At 45.0% G+C, this 22079-nt stretch overlaps 2 protein-coding genes across 5 annotated transcripts; one reads left to right on the top strand and one right to left on the bottom strand.

The window, feature by feature from the left end:
* Positions 1 to 45: 45 nt before the first annotated feature.
* Positions 46 to 4812, top strand: CSTL1 (cystatin like 1). 3 transcript variants are annotated; one of them, XM_077114438.1, is made up of 4 exons: positions 46 to 126; positions 591 to 915; positions 3858 to 3971; positions 4649 to 4812. In XM_077114438.1, exons 1-4 carry the CDS (start codon positions 74 to 76, stop codon positions 4730 to 4732), a joined length of 576 nt encoding a protein of 191 aa, XP_076970553.1. In that variant the 5' UTR covers positions 46 to 73; the 3' UTR covers positions 4733 to 4812. The 3 variants fall into 3 exon arrangements, with proteins under 3 accessions (XP_076970553.1, XP_076970560.1, XP_076970561.1); XM_077114445.1 differs by having other exon boundaries at positions 48 to 189; XM_077114446.1 differs by lacking the exon at positions 46 to 126 and adding an exon at positions 272 to 509.
* On the bottom strand, positions 1830 to 20481 carry CST11 (cystatin 11). Of its 2 annotated transcripts, none has more exons than XM_077114464.1 (4): positions 20281 to 20481; positions 19469 to 19734; positions 18340 to 18444; positions 1830 to 2241 (listed from the first exon to the last, which is right to left on the bottom strand). In XM_077114464.1, exons 2-4 carry the CDS (start codon positions 19691 to 19693, stop codon positions 2203 to 2205), a joined length of 369 nt encoding a protein of 122 aa, XP_076970579.1. In that variant the 5' UTR covers positions 19694 to 19734; positions 20281 to 20481; the 3' UTR covers positions 1830 to 2202. The 2 variants fall into 2 exon arrangements, with proteins under 2 accessions (XP_076970579.1, XP_076970569.1); XM_077114454.1 differs by lacking the exon at positions 1830 to 2241 and adding an exon at positions 16312 to 16507 and having other exon boundaries at positions 20281 to 20472.
* Positions 20482 to 22079: the final 1598 nt, after the last annotated feature.

The raw sequence follows: 22079 nt of genomic DNA, 5'->3' as shown, positions 1-22079 counted from the left end.
TTATTTCTCCCTCATAAAGAGGCTGGGATTACCTCACAAAACTCTCCTGGGGTCACACCAGTAGAGCAAGGGCATGCAGGTACAGTGGGATCCAGCAGAGAGAAATCTGTGTCTGGTAGGAAACAGGTGAGCACAGAGCAGCACGAGAAACAGTTGATGGTTTGATTAGACAGTTGGCATCCCAGACAGGTAAGCAGATGTATCATCCCTGTTCCATGTCTTGCTTTCTTTTTATCCCAATTCAAATACTACCTTCTCAGCAAGCCATCCCTATTCCCATGAATGGGGGGCCTCTCCCCTTTATGACAGTGGTGACCGCTGGTGCTGTCCTGGTCTGTTAGGGTGGTCCCTTCTCCTTTAGGTGTGAAGGCTGGGGAGAGATTTTGTAAACCTTGGCAGTAGTTTAGAAATTCTGCTTGCTCAGAACAGCAAAAATCCTGTGTTGTGAATGTGTGGAAAAAGAATTGAGTGGAAAGTGTGTTTGGCTTCCATGCTGGCAGATTTTGCTGGTGAGTGCCTGGGTTTGAGGTATGACAGTGTTTGGGAAGGATGAGTGTTGGGTTTTGATTTTTTTTTTTTTTTTTTGGTAGACTTTCCCAGGAAACCCTGTCTTGGCAAGGGCTTCCCCAGGTGAGTGAGTGGCTGCCTGGAGCCACCTGCCCTGCAGCTGGACAGGAGGTTTGTGAGGCTGCAGAGATGAGGGCTGGATGCAAGAGGAACACCCTGCTGCTGCTCGTGGTTCTGGTCCTGGTGGCCAAGCTGGGCCACTTCCAAAGGTGGGAGGGCTTCCAGGAGAGGCCTATGAGCAAGCAAAACATGAACTCGACCCTGAGCCACTTCATTGATGCTTACAACAATGCCAGCAATGACACCTACTTATTTCGAGTCAGAAAGCTGCTTCGAACTCAGATGCAGGTTTGTGCCTTGGTCTCTCCAGACGTGGCTCCTACAGGGTGTCAAGCATTGGTAACACCGAGTGGGGAGCAGCTCCACTTGGAGCGAGCACGCTTTAGAGTCGTTCAGACCCTATGGCGTTTCAGCCATGCTTCCCAAACGCTAGCGCAAAGATTGGCAGGAAACCCTAACTTGGGTGCTATTAGTCTGAAGCAAAACTGACAAGAAGGCTCTCACTGCTCCTCCTTGAGAAGAGCTGCCTCTCCGTGTGAAACTAGGTCCTACCCCCTTTCAAGGAAGCCAGAGTGACCACAAATGAGGAGGATTTTGTCTTCATAAACGGTTCTTCTTAAATGGCAAATGACTTCTTTAATGGCAAAATACAAACATTATTAATTCTCTGTAGGTTCTCCCAGCAATATTTTTCCAATGTACAGGTTTGTGACATCTAAGGCTGGGTTTTATTACACAGAGGGTTTTGGGGGTGCAGGGGAGTGAGGAGTAGATGTTAATGAGATCACCTCCACTTTTATCTGTCATTTGTAGAAAGTCTCTCCAACATGTATCAATTACAGGATGATAGAGGAAAGAAAAGTCTCTTGAGAGCCACTTTAATTGGTTCTCCTGTCTGCCACCTACCCTGCCCTCCAAGTTCAAATAGTCAATTATATAAATTAGGACAGAGGCCACACCTGTGTTCAATTTGACGGATTTCGGAAAAAAATAATTGACTAGGGGAAAAGTGCTCCAGCCAGAGAGAAGAGCAGAAGGAGCAAGAGAAACCAGAAGTGGGGGGAGTGGGACAGAGAGGAGCAGGTAGCGCTGGCGTGACAAAGGTGAGGGACTCCCCAACACGCCACGGAGACGTGTCCCTACGCGTGTCTGGTTCCGTTACCCCCTTTGGCCGCAAGATGGCGGGCTTGCGCACCGTCGGAGTCAGGCGCATCTCAGCTAGGTGGGCACAAGGGGGCGGCCGTCGACCTTAACGATTCGGTTGAGGGCTTGTTCAAGGATAAGCATGGGAATCCTGGGAAGCCTGTCTCAGGAAATCCGTCTGTTATCACTAACAGTCAATTTCAAAGAATTGTTTATGAACAAATCTTGATGTCATGCAAAGTGATGAGTGGACAGAGTGGGTCAGTTCCTTGGTAGCTGGGCAATCTTGGGCAAGGGTCTCTCTGTACAATCCACCCCTATTTCAGCTGACCGTGCCCCTCCGAACACCAGCACAGTGCAGAGACGGGCGTGGCAGCATAAGAGGGCCAGGCAGGAGCAAAACCACGTCCACCTCCTCCAAATTGTGGGATCTTAGTCAAGGGTTGTCCATCTTCTCCAGGCCTCAGTTTCCTGTTTGCAAAGTGGGCAGAATAAGAGTGAAGTAATTAGCACTGTGCCAACATATGTGGGAAACACCTGCTGTTATCATGATGATTCCTGTTGTTATTTAGCTATCACATCTAAAAATGAATAAGAAAGCACCCTGGAATATTAGTCAATGCTAGTTAAATGTCTGACCAGTGTTTTAGTTTCATCCAGGGTGCTTGGAAGATAGCACTGGGCACAGAGCCCTGTGAGATGCCCACTTATGCCTGGATGTGTTCTCTGATGAGAGAGTACACAAAGCACCTGCTCCCTGGGTTCTGCCACTGATGTTGATCCCAGGATCCCAGCCCTACCCTCAGGCTCAGAGTTCCCAGCTGCCCCTTCTTCAGGTTTTTGGAGGGTACCTTAGTCTCTGGACAGTATGAGCTCTCTCTCCCTCAGCCACCCACCTCAAGGTCCCAATCCATCCTCTTTGGTTTGGTCAATGACCTTAGGAAAAATAAGTAAGAAAACTCCAGGAATTTCTCACCTCACCAGCTCAGAACTCCCTAATCCACACATTTGCTCAGAGATTTCAGTTCAGTTTCCAACAGGGAACAATACTTAGGAGACTCGTTGTTAGGGTCTCACTTAAGGGACACCCTGTCAAAAAAGGGGTTCACATTCTTTGTTCCCTTGAGTCTTCCAAGTCTCATGCTTAGGCATGCATCAAAGGAGAGAGATCACATCTAAAGGGAGCCCTTGGCAAGCACCCTCCATGGCTTCACGGATTCACCAAGTCCCCTTCCTTCATTTGCACCCAAGGAGGATATTGGCATTATTGTTCCCATTTACGGATGAGAAAACTGAAACTCTGTGCGGTGGATGGACTTTGTCAAGGTGATGGAGTTGGTGGTGGATAAAGCTGGAACTCGGGCTGTTATTCCAACTCTTAGCTGCTTTAGAGTGAAAGTAACAGTCTTGGTATTGAGAGCTGGTGTTCGTGGAGCGTACGATGTTCTGGGTGCTGCTAAATTGTGTCTGCGCGTGCTTTTGTGGCACCCCACATAACAACTCCATGAGCTGGCACAGTGATTATTCACACTCTGTGAAAGTAGCCAAGGCTGTTGGGTAACTTGCTCGAGGTTACCGAGTTAGCGAATGGAGAACCCAGACTCCAACTCAATGAGATTCCACAGCTCATGCTTTTAGCTGCATGGTGAAACGGCCTCTCCTCTTGTTAGTTATGGGGGAGATTAGTTGAGAGGAGGGGAAAAGCAAGGGTCTGGGAGGGCTGAGGGGCAGGACCCTGGCTTTGGCACTGTGAGGACCAGGTGTGCAGGCCTGAGAGTAGCTTATAGTTGCCAGGCAACCAAATTTGCTGGCACCCTCCGGGCATGAGGATGGAAGGGACACAGGTGAGCAGCTACCTGCGGCACTGACAGCAAACCCAGCTCAGAGCCCAGATCAGAGTTCAGTACCTCGGGGGGACTGCTTCGGGGGCCTTGGCTGTCACTGTGTCCTCTGGTCAGGAGGGAGGGGAGAGCCCCAGAAGCAGGGGCCTGTGGTTCCTGGGCGCCACCCCTCAGTCTTAGGTTTTCCTGGAGAGGGTTAGGAACTGGGAAACTGGCGTCAAAACTAACTGCAGTTGCTTCTTGTAGCTGACGACGGGAGTGGAGTACATGGTTACTGTGAAGATCAGCCGGACCAAGTGCAAGAGGAACAGTAGCCAAACGGATTCCTGCCCCCTTCAGAGCAATAAAAAGCTAAAAAAGGTACATGGCGAACATTGGTTAAGAAGGAACTTGGAATGAAAAAGGGGCAAATTAGAAATAAAATACCAAACCCATCAATAATTGGATATTGACAGTTTTTTTTTCCGTGTGTAGATGAGGCTGGGATGGGGGCCCATGCCTGGCACAGTGGGGCACCTGTGGGGCAGATGGCAGGCTCACGAGGCTGGCAGTGTGGCCACATGGTCCTGTGCAACCCTCTGTCAGCAGCTGGACGAGTGGGCTTTGATGCACCCTGACCCCCTTTGATGTCCCCTTGCCTGGATCTTAGCTTGAAGCAGTTTTACTTTCCTTTGGGGTCTTTGTCGGGCCCTGTGCCCACTCTCCAGGTGTCGGAAGAATGTCCACTTGCGCCTGCCCCCTCTTGCTTTTCCTGGTCCCTCTTTAACACCACCACTTGGAAGCTGAAAGACCTGGGCTGAGGGTGCCCACGCAGGAGCCCTGGGCTTGGCCCCGCCGTGGCCCCTTTGCTGCCCTGCCAGGCCTGCATACTGGGGTCCTGCTGGGCAGGGGGAAGCCAGGGGACACTGTCAGAGCCTGGCACCCACCTCCAGCCACACCTCCAGCTCCAGGGCCAGGGGTCTGGGGGGACAGGGTGGTTTTGTTGGCTTTGAAAAAGATTTGGCTGTGAGCTGACTGTCTTCTTTCTCCTTCCACAGAGTTTGATTTGTGATTTCTTGATCTATACCGTGCCCTGGATGAACTACTACCAGCTCTGGAACAGTTCCTGTCTGGAGGACTGAGGGTGCAAACCCCCCCATCCCCACCCCTGCAGCCTTAGGCCAGCTTGCTGGGAGTTTTCTCTTATAAAACTCTAAAAAGAGGGCAGCTCCCCCATTGGAGTCTCCTTGCACACACACACACACACACACACACGCACGCACGCACGCACACACACATTCTTCCTTTTGAGCAGAGGTCTTTTAGCTGTTAACTCTTGGGGATAGGCATAATTTTTTCTGCTTCCTCTATTCTTTCTCTCTGGCTTTTCTGAACTCAGGCACGTCCCTGGCCCTGGCCCGAGCTGGAGGGAGCCCTGTTTCATTCTCATAGGCGCACGACACTGTGACTGCTAGTGAGGGTGTTGGGTCACCTGGACCACCCCAGGTTCACAGATTTGCTAGGATGACCCCCAGGACTCAGCTAAGATATGTGACGGTGGAAAGACACAAAGCAAGATCAGCCAAGGAAAAAAGCAGTGCCCAGAGGAGCCCAGGAGCCCTCTCCCTGGGGGTCATACTGCCCTCTCCATTCCTCCAGCATTGGATTGTAACAGCATATGGGATGTGTGGTCTCCCGGGAAAGCTCACTAGAGACACAGCGCTCAGAGTTTTTACTGGAGGCTGGTCTGTGGGCACCTTCCACCAGGCTTGTCCCCAAATCCCAGACTCAGAAGGAAAGCAATGGCTCAGCATAAACCACACTTTCCGTCCAAACGGTCTAGGCACAGGGAGCCACCATTATCAGTCAGGGGAGCTTTAGATCTGGGCAGGGGCCGTGTCTTGGTCATACTCCCTGGCCAGCCATGGCCCGTCTCTCTAAGGGCTGTGACATCAGGCCTGCTGGGCAGTGAGTTTGGAGCCACCCGTGAGCTCCTTGCTGGTGGAGCAGGCACTATGGTCCCTGCCCTCCCTCGGGCAGCTCGCGGCCAAGTGGAAGAGATGGGCATCCAACTGGAAGTGAGGGCCAGGGCTGAGGGTGCCTGGGTATACCCCATCACTGGTCTCCCCAGGGACCAGGGCCTCTAGCACAGCTGTAACAGCAACTTGAGAGAATTTTTGAGAGGAGAGTTGACACGAAAGTATGAACCTCACATTTGCCTAAAAGGCCTGAGGGAAATGAGGATGAAGGCAAAAGAGCTAAAGGGTAGGTTGGAGGTTAGGAACTGTGTATTTCAGAAAATCGTGTTCTCAAACTTCATCCTTTCCTGTGGGGGTGAACCCATTGCAAATAGGACCCTTTGATGAGGTTATTTCATCACACATTAAGGTGTGACCCACCTCAATCAGGATAGGTCTTCGTCCTTTATAAGAAAATGAAATTCAGAGAGAGAGAGAGAGAGAGAGAAAAAACCTGAGGTAGCCAGAAGCTGAAAATCAATAGAACCTAGAAGAGAAGGGAGAAGCCAGGAGAGGCCACCATGTGCGTCGCCACGTGGTGGAGGATCCCAGGACCAAAGACCTCCAGTAGCTGCCCCAGACACCACAGTCTTCTGGGAGAAGGCATGGCCTCGCTGACGACTTGGTTTTAGATTTCTTCTAGCCTCAAAACCATGACCAATAAATTTCCATGGATTAAGCCAACCCATCCTATGGATTTTCTTTGGAGGCCTGGAGAACTAAAACAGGTGGTAAAGTTCCTGAAGAAAAGAAAGGGAAGCCAGAAGGACCAGTTCTAGTCTCTTCCAACCTTTGTTGGTGGAGAATATAAAATGCAAATGCTGGTAACAGCTAAGGGTCCTCAATCGCTTCTGAGAGACAGGCCCTGGGACTGGAGATGCTGACAACCCTTTGAAATGTCTCCTTGTTGCTCTTGTTGCTCTGGTTTCTGGCTGGGTTTGGGCAGTGGAGGCAGTGATCAGATATGGGAGGGTGGGTGGAGGGTAGTGGGCATAGCTGATTGGGGGCACTTCTTCACTCTGGGTCCAGTGACCTCATGTTGGCAGCTGGGAATAGGTGTGGTGGGAGACTTTACACCACGGAAACTGGCAAATGCTACAAATTGACTTCTCCTCCCTTTTTGGTATTAATTAATTGAAATTTTGAAGAGCTGTTTGTTAAACATTTACCAGTGCGCCACCAGGCTAGGATAGTCATTCACCCAGCACCTTCCTTCTTTGGTTATGGAGTTGATGGAGGCCCTCAGGCACAACTCCCAGCTGCTGGCCCTCTTGCAAGGTTTTCTCTCTCTAGGCTCTGGTAAGCTCTCCATTCCCTTCCCTTTTGAGCCCAGTAGTGGTTAAGGCTCCCCGCTGTTGCTGGCCCAGTGTACTGCACCCTTTCTGTAGTTTCCTTACACACTGCCTATATCCTATAAATAGTCCCTCTGCTCACTTCTGGTTACTGTTTTAATTTTCTAGGTTGCTCCAGCAAATAACCATGAAGTAGGTTTTCTCCTTTATGTAAGATGTTATTTCTCTGTCACTGCTTTCAAAATATTTTCTTTGTCTTTAGTTTTCAGAAGTTTGATTATGGTACGTCTTAGTATAGATTTCTTTGGGTGTATCTTATTTGGGATTCACTCAGCTTCTTGGATTCCGAAGGTTTATGTCTTTTGTCAGACTTTGGAAATTTTCAGCCAAAATTACTTTCTCAGCCCCCTCTTTTGCCTCTTCTTCTGGGACTCTGACTGCATGACTATTCAATCTTTCATTGTTGTCTCACACATCTCTGAGCCTCTCTTCCTTTTTATTCAGTGTACTTTCTCTCTCTCTGTTGTTCAGATTGGGTAACATATATTGTTCTGTCCTCCAGTTCACAGATTCTTTTCTCTGTTTTCTCCTGGTGAGCCCATCCATTGAGTTTTAGTTCAGTTATTGCCTTTTGCTATTCTAAAATTTCCACATTTTTTCTTTACATCTTCTATTTCTTTGCTGAGCCGTTTTTTTCTCAGTCTTTTTTTTCCATTTGTTTCAAGCATGTTCGTATTCGCACTGAAGCATTTTTATGATGGCTGCTTTAAAAATCTTGCCAAATGATTTTAATATTTGTGTCATGTTCCTGTGGGCATGCATCGCTTGTCCACTCTCAGTCAGGTTAAGATTTTCCTAGCTCTTGATCTGAGGAGTCATTTTCTATTAAAACATGAACACTTTCTTGTTGTGTCATGACTTTGGAACTTAAATATGTCTTCTGTTTTAGCAGACCTCCTCTGACACTTCTCTAGGGTTGGGGTGCCACCTCATTACTACCAGGTGAGAGTGAAAACCCAGGTGTTCCATTCAGCCTCCACTGACACAGGCTGAGAGTTCAGGCTCCTCTCTCTGCCTGGGTTGGTAGCACCTCCACTGGGAAGGGCAGGCATGACTCATTCCCGTTCTCATGTGGCCTCCACTGGAACCATTGGCCAGGAGCACCACTAGTGGGATGGGGCAAAAGTCCCCAGCTCTTCTGCATCTCCAAAGGTCTCTGACTGTGTGAACTGTGTCAGCACTAAGCTTTTTCCAAAATAGTTTCCTCTAAAAGGGCTCTAGTAAGCAACCCCACCTTGAATGAATGGAGACACTTATCCATGGAAACCATCTAATCAAAAGTTACCACTCACAATTGAGTGGGTCACATCTCCATGGAAATAATAAAAAAATCCCACCCAGCAATATTGAATGAGGATTGAAGAGCATGGTTTTTTGGGGATATGCAATAGTTTTTCAAACTGCCACACCAGCCTCAGTGAAAAATCAGTGGTTCTTGGTATAATCACATAGCCATGTCTTCACTACCACAATCTGTATGAGGACATTTCCATTTCTTTCACAAAGACTCTTATACCTCTCTTCCATATTCCCCTGCTTATTGATGTTTAGCTTTGTCTTATTGCCTTTGTTACATTAAATGGAAGCTTATTACAATGCTATTGTTAATTGTAGACCCTAGTAAGCATTGATTATATTTTTTTCCCTCCTCTTCTTACAAGGCTACCAGCTGTACTGGATTAGGACCCACTTTGTTTAATAAAACCTCATCTTAACTTGAATACATCTGCAAAGACCCTATTTCCAAATAAAGTCACATGCACAGGTATCAGGGGTTAGGATTTTAACATATCTTTTTAGGGGACAAATTAAGTCCATAATAATGGGTAAATTCACTGGATTTTCCTTATCTTATGTTTTCTAAATTATATTTGATGGTTGAATTAATATTATGGCATTGTTGGTGTGGTTCTTAAGGTATGTTGAAGAAATATTTAAAAGACTTATAAATCAGGCTGCTAAAGGGATGTAAATGGAGGTATGCTTACTACACTTTACTCAAACTGGTAAAATATTGGCACTGGTAGACTGATAATTTATATATATATAATATAATACCTATAACAGCTACTAAAAAAGTTATACAAGAAGATATACTAAAAAACACCAAAGATAAATAGAAATGGTATTCTAAAAACATGTTCAAGTAACTCACAGGAAAGAGGAATAAAGGAAACAGAGAAATGAAAAACAGAATGAACAAAACAAAAATTAAAGTGGCAGACTATGTCTTAACGTATCAACAATTAGATTAAATGTAAATGGTATAAATAATGAATTAAAAGATGAAGATTGACAGAGTAAAAAATGATCCAACTATATTGAACTTACTTCAAATATAATGATATAGATAGGTTGAAAGTGAAAGGGTGAAAAAATTATACTATGCAAACACTGATCAAAAGAAAGAGTGGCTATATTAATTATCAGATAAAGTAAGCTTCAGAGCAAAGAAAATTACCAGGGACAATACATAAAGTTACAGCCACTCTGGAAAATAGTTTGGAAGTTCGTTAAAAAATAAACTAAACATGCATTTTACCATATGACCCAACAATTGCACTCTTGAGTATTTATTCCAGAGAAATGTAAACTTATGTTCACAAAAACACCTTTACAAGACTATTCATAGAAACTTTATTTGTAATAGCCAGAACTCAAACAACTAACATAACCTACAAAAGTTGGGTTGTTAGATTGCAGTACATGCATACCATGGCATGTTACTCAACAACAAAGGAGCCAACTATCTTCACAGGCAAGAATTTGGGTAGGATTTTTTTTTTTTTGGTTTGTGAAAGCTGCCAGAATGCAATATACCAGAAATGGATTGACTTTTTCAAAGGGAATTTATTACGTCACAAATTTACAGTCTAAGGCCATAAAATGTCCAAACTAAGGCATTCACAAGAGGATAACTTCACTGAACAAAGCATCTGAGGCTCTTCCATTAGGCACAGGGTGATGTAGGCTGGCCCTTCTCTCCTGGGCTGGTTTCAAAATGATTGTCTCAGCTCCTATGGGTTCTTCTGGCTACTCAGAGTGTTTTCTTTCTCTCTTAGTATCTCTAGACTCTGAGGGCTCTTCAAAATGTCTCTCTCTTAAAGGACTCCAGCAGGTGGGTTAAGACCCACCTTGAATGGGTGGGGTCACACCTCCATGGAAGCAAGCTAATCAAAAGGTCCTGCCCAACAATAGGTCTGCCCCCGCAAGATTGGATTAAAACAACATGGCTTTCCTGGGGTATATAACAGATTCAAATCAGCACAGATTTCCAAAGACCACACACACATATAGAATGGTATATGATTCCACTCATATACCATTCTAACACTGGCAAAATTATTGAGAGGGGGAGCAAATTAGTAGCTGCAGAGGATTAGAGATGGCGAGGGAGAGGGGCATGTATGTGGATATAAAGGGATTCACAATGGAGATATTTGTGGGAATGGAATAGTCCTGTAACTTGATTGTGGAATGCTACATGAACCTCTCACATGTTGAAATGAAAGGACTGTACATGTACATTGTATCAGTGTCTATCTCTTGGTTGTGATATTTTTCCATATTTACAAATGATGTAATTATCAAGAGAAACTGAATTCTGCATTACTTTTGTAACTTCCTATGAATCTATAATTATTGCAAAATTAAAAGTTAAAAAATACCCATTGGACTAAGAAATTCAAGACATTAATAGGTGCAAATATTCCACCTTCTCTTTGCCTGTTCCCCAGGCAAAGTAGCCAAAATGCAGAAAAGCGTTAAATACTGATTAATATTACATTATTAATTTTGCTGTTGACTGTATAACTACTAATAATTAACATTTATTTGGGTTGGTCATTGGGTTAAACCATTATCATGCGTTAGCATCACTACAACTCTAACTACTCCCAAGAAATTGGTATTGTTACAATCAGTTAAAAATGAGGAAACTGACCGGATGATTGGTGGACTCCCACTTGGGCCCCACCTGATACAGAGGCCTGAGTACTGCATAATCCTGATGGGGAGAGTGGAAACCAAATAAATTGTTCCTTTAAAGCAGTCTTCCAGCAACACTCAATTGATGAAGCCTTGGTATGGCTACAATGCATCTCAGTTCACAATTGACATGTATGAGGAATATCCTGCTGATGCTCTGCCCATATCCTTTCAGGTCTTACTCTTTCCATGCATGCAGCTGACTAACAAATGCCAGAACCTGTGCCCCTTTTCCCTTTGGCTGCTTTGTCTACCCTTGAGACACCCAGGTAAGAGATTCCAGGGAATTAATGCACCCTAGCAGCCAAGTCACCCACAGTGAGTAACTGACTGGAGCTGGTGGATAAATACCCCAACTCCCTCTTCTCTCAGGTAGATGGATACTATGCGTGTTACTGTACCCCGAGAGTTTCTTAGTGGTAATAAATTCCAGAGCTTTTGCCTGAGCTTCTGAGTATGAGAACTTCTCTCTTACTGGGTATGAATGAGGGTGGATATGGCCCCATGAGCTGCTTCCTGCCACCTGGAGGAGCACAGTGGAGAGATGAGCCTGGTGATAATGTTTGAGAACCTGAATCAGGGCATTGGGATGAGGGAATGCTTGTTCTCCACTATCGAGGTTGCCATCCACAGAAAGGAAGCCTCTTCAACACAGGGCTTCCTGGCCTCTTCCCAGACTCAGTCATCCCTCTCCTGGAGGAATTAATCTGATTAGTAAATTTGGAAAGAAACTGGGCATTGTAGTCCAGGCCCTTCTTCTTCCTGCAGGGACAAATATTTTCCTTTACTCCTCCAGTAACAGAATCCCCTTGTGGACTTTCTCAAGTCCAATGTCGCTGGTGTGTGTGGGTGTAAGTATAATCTGGGGGTTCAGTATTAGAACGCACACTTGCCTGCAAAAATAAGCCATTTCTCCCAGCCTAATCTTTATCAGTAACAAAGGCTCTCGTCTTTCTTGATTCTTTTTTTTAAAATTTTTTTATTAATCAAAAAAAAGAAAAGAAATTAACACAACATTTAGAAATCATTCCATTCTACACATGCACTCAGTAATTCTTAGTATCATCACATAGATGTATGATCATCATTTCTTAGTACATTTGTATTGATTTAGGAAAAGAACTAGCAAAACAGCAGAAAAAGATATAGAATGTTAATATAGAGAAGAGAATTAAAATAATAATACTAATAAAAATATATATATATATAAAGGAAAAAGAAAAAAAACAAAAACAAAAGATACAAACAAACAAACAAACAAACAAAAAACTATATTTCAGGTGCAGCTTCATTCAGTGTTCCAACATAGTTACATTACACTTAGGTGTTATTGTGCTGTCCATTTTTGAGTTTTTGTATCTAGTCCTGTTGCACAGTCTGTATCCCTTCAGCTCCAATTACCCATTATCTTACCCTGTTTCTAACTCCTGCTGGTCTCTGTTACCAATGATGTATTCCAAGCTGATTCTCGAATGTCGGTTCACATCTGTGGGACCATACAGTATTTGTCCTTTAGTTTTTGGCTAGACTCACTCAGCATAATGTTCTCTAGGTCCATCCATGTTATTACATGCTTCATAAGTTTAGTCTGTCTTAAAGCTGCATAATATTCCATCGTAGGTATACGCCACAGTTTGTTTAGCCACTCGTCTATTGATGGACATTTTGGCTGTTTCCATCTCTTTGCAATTGTAGATAATGCTGCTATAAACACTGGTGTGCAAATGTCTGTCTGTGTCTTTGCCCTTAAGTCCTTTGAGTAGATACCTAGCAGTGGTATTCCTGGGTCGTAATCCATTCTGCCATTCTGTGTCTTTTGATTGGGAAATTCAGTCCATTAACTTTTGGTGTTATTACTGTTTGGATAATATTTTCCTCTACCATTTTGGCTTTTGTATTATATATATCATATCTGATTTTCCTTCTTTCTACACTTTACTCCATACCTCTCTCTTCTGTCTCTTTTGACTCTAGTGCTCCCTTTAGTATTTCTTGCAGAGCTGGTCTCTTGGTCACAAATTCTCTCAGTGACTTTTTGTCTATAAATGTTTTAATTTCTCCTTCATTTTTGAAGGACAATTTTGCTGGATATAGAAGTCTTGGTTGGCAGTTTTTCTCTTTTAGTAATTTAAATATATCATCCCACTGTCTTCTAGCTTCCACGGTTTCTGCTGAGAAATCTACACATAGTCTTATTGGGTTTCCCTTGTATGTGACAGATTGTTTTTCTCTTGCTGCTTTCAAGATCCTCTCTTTCTCTTTGACCTCTGACATTCTAACTAGTAAGTGTCTTGGAGAACGCCTATTTGGGTCTAATCTCTTTGGGGTGCGCTGCACTTCTTGGATCTGTAAATTTAGGTCTTTCATAAGAGTTGGGAAATTTTCAGTGATAATTTCTTCCATTAGTTTTTCTCCTCCTTTTCCCTTCTCTTCTCCTTCTGGGACACCCACAACACGTATATTTGTGCGCTTCATATTGTCATTCAGTTCCCTGATCCCCTGCTCAAGTTTTTTCATTCTTTTCCCTATAGTTTCTGTTTCTTTTTGGAATTCAGATGTTCCATCCTCCAATTCACTAATTGTAGCTTCTGTCTCTTTAGATCTACCATTGTAGGTATCCATTGTTTTTTCCATTTTTTCTTCTTTGTCCTTCACTCCCATAAGTTCTGTGATTTGTTTTTTCAGATTTTCTATTTCTTCTTTTTGCTCAGCCCATGTCTTCTTCATGTCCTCCCTCAATTTATTGATTTGGTTTTTGAAGAGTTTTTCCATTTCTGATCGTATATTCAGCATTAGATGTCTCAGTTCCTGTATCTCATTTGAACTATTGGTTTGTTCCTTTGACTGGGCCATATCTTCAATTTTCCGAGCGTCATCCATTATTTTCTGCTGGTGTCTGGGAATTTGATCAAATTTCCCTGGGTGTGGGACCCGGCTGGTTGAAAGGTTTTTCTGTGAAATCTCTGGGCTCTGTTTTTCTTTTCCTGCCCAGTAGGTGGCGCTCGTGGCGCTCGTCTGTCTGCGGGGCCCACCAGTAAAAGATGCTGTGGCTCCTTTAACTTGCCAATCCGAATCTCGCAGTCAGCCTGGGAAACCGCGCGTGGAGTGGGGGTCGCCGGCCACCACGGCTTGGGGGAGTGCCGGTCCAAATTGCCCAGCTGGCCCGAGACGCCAAGCGTGGCGGGAGGGCCCCACTATCCAACGTTCCCAGTCAGACCGGGGAGCCACGTGTGTGGAGGGGACCCCAGTTGCCAGCCGCCCCGGCCAGGAAAACGTGCGCCCCTCGGGTATCTCACCGCAGCGGATTCTCCCTGCCTGTTCAGCCACTCCAGAATGGGGTACGCTGTCTTTTTGGTCTCTGTCGTGGCTCCGGGAGCTGTTTCGTATTGTTTCTGTTTCTTTAGTTGCTTTTCTGGAGGAGGAACTAAGACCCGCGCGTCTTACTAAGCCGCCATCTTCTCCAGAAGTCCCGTCTTTCTTGATTCTTTGTATTATTTCTCATGGTTTCTCACTTTGGGCAAAGAAGGGATCACTCTTTACTGGGTCTCTCAGAGATACCATCATAAACCTTACCTGCAAATATCTCTTGGCTGTTTCATTCTTTGTGTTTCTTTCCTCCTCTTTAATCTCCTTCTCCTCTTTTTTTAAAAAGAAAAACCCATTTCATGGTATATTGCTTTCAGCTGCCTAGGAAATGGAAACAGATTTTAGTACCAGGAGAATGGGCGCTGAGTTGGCAAATACCAAAAATGTGGAAATGGTTTTTTAATTCATAATGGGTAGAGGCTGGAAGAATTGTGAGGCATTTGATAGAAAAGGCATAGGTTGCTTTGAAGAGACTGTTGGTAGGAATATGGTCACTAAAGGTACTTCTAGTGAGGCTTAGGCAGAAATGATGAAAGTGACATTGCAACTGGAGGAAAGGTGATTCTTGTTTTAAAATGGCAGAGAACTTGGCAAAATTGAGTCCTGACATCAGATGGAAGGCAAAATTTTAAAGTGAAGAGCTTGGATATTTAGCTGAGGAGTTTTCCAAACTAAATGTAGAAAATGTAGCCAGGCTGGAGATGCAGATCTCCAGACAGGATTTGTGGAAAATTCTTCTATCTGGTTATTTGGATCCCTGTGTACTACATTTGAAACTGACATGCTTTTTGTGAGACCTGTGTGAAAGAAACCACTGCCAGCCTGGACTAAAAGGGATAGAAAAGGGACATATTGAAGATAAATGACTTCAAAGGTAGAACCATGGAAGTTGAGGTCTGGACTAAAGAGATCTTCTCAGGCCAAGATAGTGAGTCTACCCATGTGTGGGTGACTATGCCCCCACACTTGAACAAAGTGGTCCTTACACCCCAGTTTTCAGGAAGAGTGCTGCCACACCAGGGTTCTCGCATGCCTCAGGGGAGAGAGGGGGCAGGACACCATCCTGATGCTTTTCGAAGGTGGAGCCTTCAACCCAGCATTTGGGGAGAGCATGATCCCTGGCTAGCACTTGGAAAGGATGGGGTTGCAGCTACATCAGGTCTGGAGGACAAAACTTCCTTCCATAGATGACTTTCAGACCTTGAAATCTAAAGGAGTTTGTCCTACTGGGTATCAGAATTGTTTGGGACCCACAATCCCTGTTTTCCCTCCAATGTCTCTGTATGGGAATAAGACTCTTTATCCTATGCTTGTCCCCCCATTGTGTGTTGGAAACAGATCATTTGTTCTCTGGATTTTACAGGTCTACAATAGAGTGGTATTGTGCCCCAGGACAGACCACACGTAATGATACATTTTTATGAGGCTTTGTACTTAGTTTTTTTCTTGAATGATTCAAGGATTTTGGGATATTGTGATGGAATGAATGCATTCTCATGTGGAAAGAACGTGTTTTTTTGTGTTCAGAAGGTGGAATGTGGTGGTTTGGAAGTGTGTGTACACCAGAAAATCATGTTCTTAAAGCTGATCCTTTCCTGTGTGTGTAAACCTGTTGTGAATAGGTTTTCATGAAGTTACTTCTGTTAAGGTGTGGCCCTTAATGCATGAGTCATAATGTTCTTACTGGCATCTTTTATAAACAGGATGGATACAGAGAGAAAGCTAAGGAAGTCAGAGGCTGGAAGCAATGAAACCCAGATGGGAGAGACCAGTAGATGCAACCAGGTGCCTTGCTGTGTAACAGAGGAGTCCAGCATCACCAGTAGGTGGTCTTTAGGAAGAAAGCATCATTTTGATGGAGCCCTGATTTGGACATTTTCATGACCTCAAAAACTGTAAGCTTGTAAGCTAATACCTCCCCATTCTTAAAAGCCAACCCATTTCATGGGATATTTCTTCCAGCAACCTAGCAAACTAAAACACATGGACTCACAAACATTAAGGTTATTAAGAGAATGGTTTGACAAATGTTTATTGTCTGTATTGAGAATTACTATTCATTGAAGGACACCATCAAATGCAGTGACCACAGGTGTGTGCTCCAGGATATCTAGTCGTCTGTGCAGTTTTTCTTCAGAATTTTGTACTTTTCAAACCATGGTATAACAAACACTGAGAAAAAGCACTTGGTTTGCTAAAAGGTAAACAAAAGAAAGCAAAAATAATATATAAAAGAGGGGAATATGCATGGTGAAAATTTAAAAGGGGGAAATTAGACGGTCTAAGACAAGAGGATGAAGAAATGAAACCAACATCTTGCCATCCTTCCAGTCTAGATCTGGTTTGATCTATGATTTGATTTCGGTTACCTGATAGTAATACTGCTGGGGTCATCTTAGAAAAAGTCTTTCTGTTTGTGGTCAGATTTGTAGAATGAAATAAAGTGCTCATGTTTATCATGGGGATGATTAATTCTTTCCTCCTTCATCTTTACTCATTTGAGCTTTATTTCATTCCTTTCCTTATTCTGCCACTACTGGCTTCATCCACCCATCCACTATTCTACCCAGCTACCCATCCTTCCATCCATCCATCCATCCATCCATCCACCGATCTGCCCATCCATCCACCCATCTACCCATCCACCCATCCACTAACTACCTTACATCCATCACCCATACTCATCCATTCATCCATTTATCTGTCCTTTTATCCATCCATCAATCCTTCATGTCACCAAATCCTTCCTTCATTCCTTCCTTCCCTCCTTCCTTCCTTCCTTCCATCCACCCAACTGTTGCATTCTCGCTCTTTCCCTAATCTTTATTCACTCCCAAGATTTTCCTCTTCTTTCTTCCTACCCTCTTCTCTCATAACTAAAAATCAATGCTTTAAACTTATTTTTCATATGAGTGATTGATGCTCCTTATTCTGATCTCTATAGGATTCTAAGATGCTTAATTCTATGATTTTGTTGCCATTCTTTTCATGTGAAACTCCTGCATGGGGGTGAGAGGCTTAAACAAATTTGCATTTCTCTTAAAATAAAAAATCAGAATAATAACTCTACCAATTCAGTCTGCCAAGTCATTAAGTTCCTTTAATTTTACTTTACTATGATCTTCAATTATTTTCTTTTCAGAGATTTCATAATCTTCTCCAGGGAAGAATCAAAAAGGTTCACCTTGCTGTATTTTGAAGAATGATCCATGTAGAAAGTGAGCAGGGAACCCATGGGTGGCCAGGTTTCAGTGTTGGGAACTCCCAGGCCATTGTGACCAGGTGACCACATAATTTAAAAGCCAAACCAGGGTACCTTATAAGCAAAAGGGGAGTCTAGTTGCAATTACAGTGGGAAAATGGGCCTAAAGCAGATGAGTATAACCTCCTTTGGTTAGAGTGAAGTGGTTTGCAAGGCTTCTAGGACTTGATCCTTCACAGGCCCCCACTGCACTGGGACTCACCCTGACATAAGCATTGCAATGAGAATGATGTGAGCCAGCCTCCCTCAGGGGGGCAGCCCTTGGGTGAGCATGAAGCACATGGAGACTAGGCTGCACTTGGGGTTTCCCGGCAGCTCAAACACGTGCAGGTTTGCCTCCTTGCCCCCAGCCCAGTGGAGTTATTTCTAATTTAATTTTCTCATCACTTTCTCATCCTTCCCAATCTGATTGATTGCATGTTCTAGAGAGTCATCCTGGCACACGGGTGAGTTCCTGCTGGATGCTAAAATAGTATTAATAAGTAGCCATTTCCTTTGGTCCCAGATTGTCCCCCCATGATCTGGCCACCTCAGCAACCCTCTTCTTCCAGCAACATCCTTTCACCAGCAAAAAGGAGTTCTGAGGGGCAGGAACTCAGTGCACTCAAACTTTTCCTCTTTGAGAGTAACATATAATTATAGGTACATACCTTTCAATCAGAGCTTGAAAAAATCCCAAGTGGTTCCCCCTCACCTCATCCTACAACCATAGAAAATCCCCCTGAAAACATGAGTCTCTAAGTTAATGAGCTTTCACCCAATACCTTATAGAGCTCCCCTTCCTGGAAGGCACAGTTAGTGGCCTCTAGCTTTGGACAGGTGGTCCTCCGCATTTCAATGTCCATGTGGAACTCCATGTGATCGGTGATCTGTGGGAAGCAAGAGGCATGTAGTTCTAAAATGACTTCCTCTCCCTTTTCAGTAGCTTTCGGCAACAGGGGCTTCTTTACTTCCTTACTCAAGGGCAAGAACTAGTCCTGAATGAGTCGGTGGGCTCCTCTCTCCCCTTCCTCTCTGACATCCCTGTCTCTTTTTATCACTCAAGGAGAATGCACCAGAAACCACAGAAGCATGAGTTCTTTTTCCATTAGTAAGGTCACCCCTTGGATAAAACAAATGAGGCTAACTGTTTTGGGGAGAGACCAGTGTTATGGGTTGAATTGTGTTCCCCAGAAAGACATCTTCAAGTCCTCTGTATGTAATCCTATTTAGATATAGGACCTCTGAAGATGTGACTAGCTAAGATGAGGCCAAACTGGGGTAGGGTAGCCCTAGTCTAATATAACTGGTGTCCTTATAAGGAGAGGAAATTTGGACTCAGGCAGAGAGGACATCCAAGTGATGGAAGCAGAGGTTGAGCCACAAGACAAAGAACATCAAGAACTTCCAGCCACCCTAAAACCCTACAGACATCAAAGGAAGTGTGGTCCTGCCACACCTTGATTTAGACCTTCAGAGCTACGAGAGAATACTTTTGTTATTTTAGACATCCCGTTTGTGGGACTTTGTTACAGCATCCCTGGCAAGCTGTTAAACAGCCGTTAAACGTTTTTTTTTTTTGTAGAGAGCTGCATGGTAAATATTTAAGTCTTTGCAGGCCCCTGAGTTTCTGTGGCAGTTGCTCAGTTCTGCCGTCAGAAAACGCAGACACTGATGATGCGACACAAATGCCCATTGCTGGGTTCCCATACAACAAAAGAAGGCAGCAGGCAGATTTGAGGTGCAATTTGCTGACCCCTGGTCTTGGGTGTCTGCACACCAGTGAATTTGGATTTCTCTCAAAATGCCCACTTCAAACAGAACAACGTTAGAGTTCACTTGAGTGGGATTTCCCAGGAACACCGGGTCCCCTGCTGTAGGGGTGTCTATGAAGGAGGAGAGCTGTGCACTGACCTGCTTCTTGATTTTCAGGGCTCGAACAATCCGGAAATTATACTTGTCCTCACTTTTTTTGTTGTACTCTGTGGTCACGAATGCCAGGGTGTCAGCCGCGTAGGCATCTGTTGCAGGCACTTCGTCGACTCTTATAAAAGTTTTTTTTCCTGCTTCATTGGAGAGGGCCATCAGAGCCACCAGAATGGCCAGCAGGAACCACGGGGACCCCCAGGCTCCAGCCATGGTCCCTCCACTGAGAAGAATGGAAAGCTCCCTGACCTGCCCTGGCCAGATTTAAGAGCATGTTATAGAGCACACGAAGGTCCTCCTCTCCTTCCCCTCCACATGCAGCCACACCCACAGAGCAGTGGGGTTGGGGGTAGCTGCTAGTGACCGCCGTGCTCACACCCACCTTCCTTTCAATGCTTTTGCATAAATTCATGTCTCATGCACATATACTCATGCACACACACATGCACTGCTTCTTTGGGGGTGCTGCTCCCTCAGCAACACACTCCCTCCTGCTGTCCCACCAACAACTTGGCCAAAGCTGGGGAGGGGCCTCTATCCATCAAGCTCATCTCCACAGGGGCTGTAGGAGGTCTGCAGGACAGGAAGCGGTGGACACAAAAGTTGCTGAAGCATGAACGGGTAAGCTTGGGGCCTTGGCCGCGGCCCAGGGCAGTGGGAGGTGGGAGACCTGCAGGGAGCAGCTGCCAGCACCGGAAGGCTCTCAGGCCTGGCCCTGCATCTAGAGGCCAGTTTTGGCTAACAGCCCTCCTTCAAAGGACAAAACTGCAGGGCAAAGGCCGGAAGTAAGGGCTTCTTACCTCCAATACTGGTGGCATTTGAGTGTCACCCAACCCTAAGTGCGAGTTCAACTCGATTCATAGATGTCTGGAGAAAGAGGAGATGGAAAAGAGGCCAAGGGAGACCATGTATCTTCAGTTATGAGACGAAAAGAGCCGCAAGCTTGGCATTCGAGCAGAGAAGGAAATGTCTGTGGGTGGCATGAACCAGGGGCCCCACCCAGGTGCATGCTGTGCTCAGGGCTCAGCTCGACTGTGTTATTATTATGTCACTGATAGAAAGTTCCTTACGGCGGCATTTGGATGAAGGCAATGGAAAGTCTGTGTAGTGATGGTTTCCTGTGTTATGGGAACACAGAGGAGAATGTAAGTGAGCCCAGGTAAGGGGAAGGGAAGGAAGGAGGCCTGTGTCAGATTTCCACTGAGGTCAGCCAGGTTGGCCCATGCGCCTCCTAGGGCCAGCACGAAGGCTGGTGATGGGAAACAGGGGTCTCTCTCTTACACTTCCTCAAAATCCTCCCTCACAGATACACCAAAGTCTCCTGCTCCCACACTGAAACACAAAGACATCTACTCATCTATACACAGACACATGAAATGAAAAGCAGGCCCAGTCATACAATGCTAAACACGGACACACAAATGCAACACACACACACACACACACACTAGACATGCACACAAAGAGACACACACACCTCTCCACCAACTGCACATTTCCATACTCAAACAGAAACACACAGACACACCACACAACCAATACAATGATAAACATAGACATACCACATCAGCTCACTTGTCAGGGAGTCTAACTGCATGCTGGTGAAGTAGAGTATCAATCCTCTTCCTTCTGGGTTGCCCTGACGAACTAAGTGTCAGTGGTGGGGACTCCTTTTTCCCTTCTTTCTCAGTAACAGAACTCCATTTTATTATTATTTATTGCTGAGCATGTGGCTTACTGCAATAAAACCTGCATTTCTCAGCAGCTGGGTGTGGCCACGGGAACAAGCTATAAGTGAAATTGTTGTTTTGGATTTCTAGGAAATAATCCCATAAAAAGCTGACTTAGCTGGGAGGAGTTGTTTTTGCCCTAACTGTTGTTGGGAACAAGGACATGATGGTTGGTGCTCCAGCAGCTGTCTTGAAACATGAGGTAACTTGGAGGAAACATGAGAAACCACCTCTGTGTACTGGAGAGCAGAGCAAACGGAAGAATTCTGGTGCCTTGCATCCTGATCACTTTTTGGCATTGCGGTGTCAGCCCCATATTGTCATTCAAGCTTCTTTCATAGGTGGAAATGATCTTTTGTGTGTTTAAGCCACTACACTTTGGGCCTCTGAGCCTCATGGCCACACAGTATTGCTAATTGAACAGCCCTGACACATAGTACGTGCTTAATAGATGGTGGGATTATTGCACAATGGTCTCAACAATATTTATGAAATTTTGTTTCCCATTGTCCAGGTTAGGGCTCTCATAACCTAGACATAGTTATTATACCTCTCTTGCAGTACTCTCATGCTGCATGATTAGAAATAATATATGGGAGGATCAAGCCCCTTGGGATGGGTGGGGCGGGGCACTGGGCACACGAAAAGAAGACTTCTTGTCAGTGCCTACTGGGGTGGGGGCTCGGATGGCTTCCCCAGGGCTCTTAGTGCTGTTCCCACCTAACAAATATTCCTTTCTTGAGTTCGGTGTGGCTTCACAGTTATCTCAAACACATCTTACTCAGCTCTCTCAGTTCCCGGGTGACAAGGCACAGGGTGGAATCACAGCACCCAAGCAGGGGATGGAGGGGACCCACCCTCCACAATGA

The sequence above is a fragment of the Tamandua tetradactyla genome, chromosome 1, assembly GCF_023851605.1.
Source record: "Tamandua tetradactyla isolate mTamTet1 chromosome 1, mTamTet1.pri, whole genome shotgun sequence".
Lineage (NCBI taxonomy): Eukaryota > Metazoa > Chordata > Mammalia > Pilosa > Myrmecophagidae > Tamandua > Tamandua tetradactyla.
The sequence above is the reverse complement of the archived record's forward strand: the minus strand, read 5'-3'. Positions and strand labels throughout refer to the sequence as shown.

Coding starts and splice junctions, on each gene's coding strand:
- CSTL1 (XM_077114438.1), top strand. CDS start 74: ATGCAGGTACAGTGGGATCCAGCAGAGAGAAATCTGTGTCTGGTAGGA. Junction 916..3,857: donor TGCTTCGAACTCAGATGCAG/GTTTGTGCCTTG, acceptor TGCTTCTTGTAG/CTGACGACGGGAGTGGAGTA. Junction 3,972..4,648: donor GCAATAAAAAGCTAAAAAAG/GTACATGGCGAA, acceptor CTCCTTCCACAG/AGTTTGATTTGTGATTTCTT.
- CST11 (XM_077114454.1), bottom strand. CDS start 19,693: ATGGCTGGAGCCTGGGGGTCCCCGTGGTTCCTGCTGGCCATTCTGGTG. Junction 18,445..19,468: donor CCCTGAAAATCAAGAAGCAG/GTCAGTGCACAG, acceptor TGCTTCCCACAG/ATCACCGATCACATGGAGTT. Junction 16,508..18,339: donor AGGAAGGGGAGCTCTATAAG/GTATTGGGTGAA, acceptor TTTACCTTTTAG/CAAACCAAGTGCTTTTTCTC.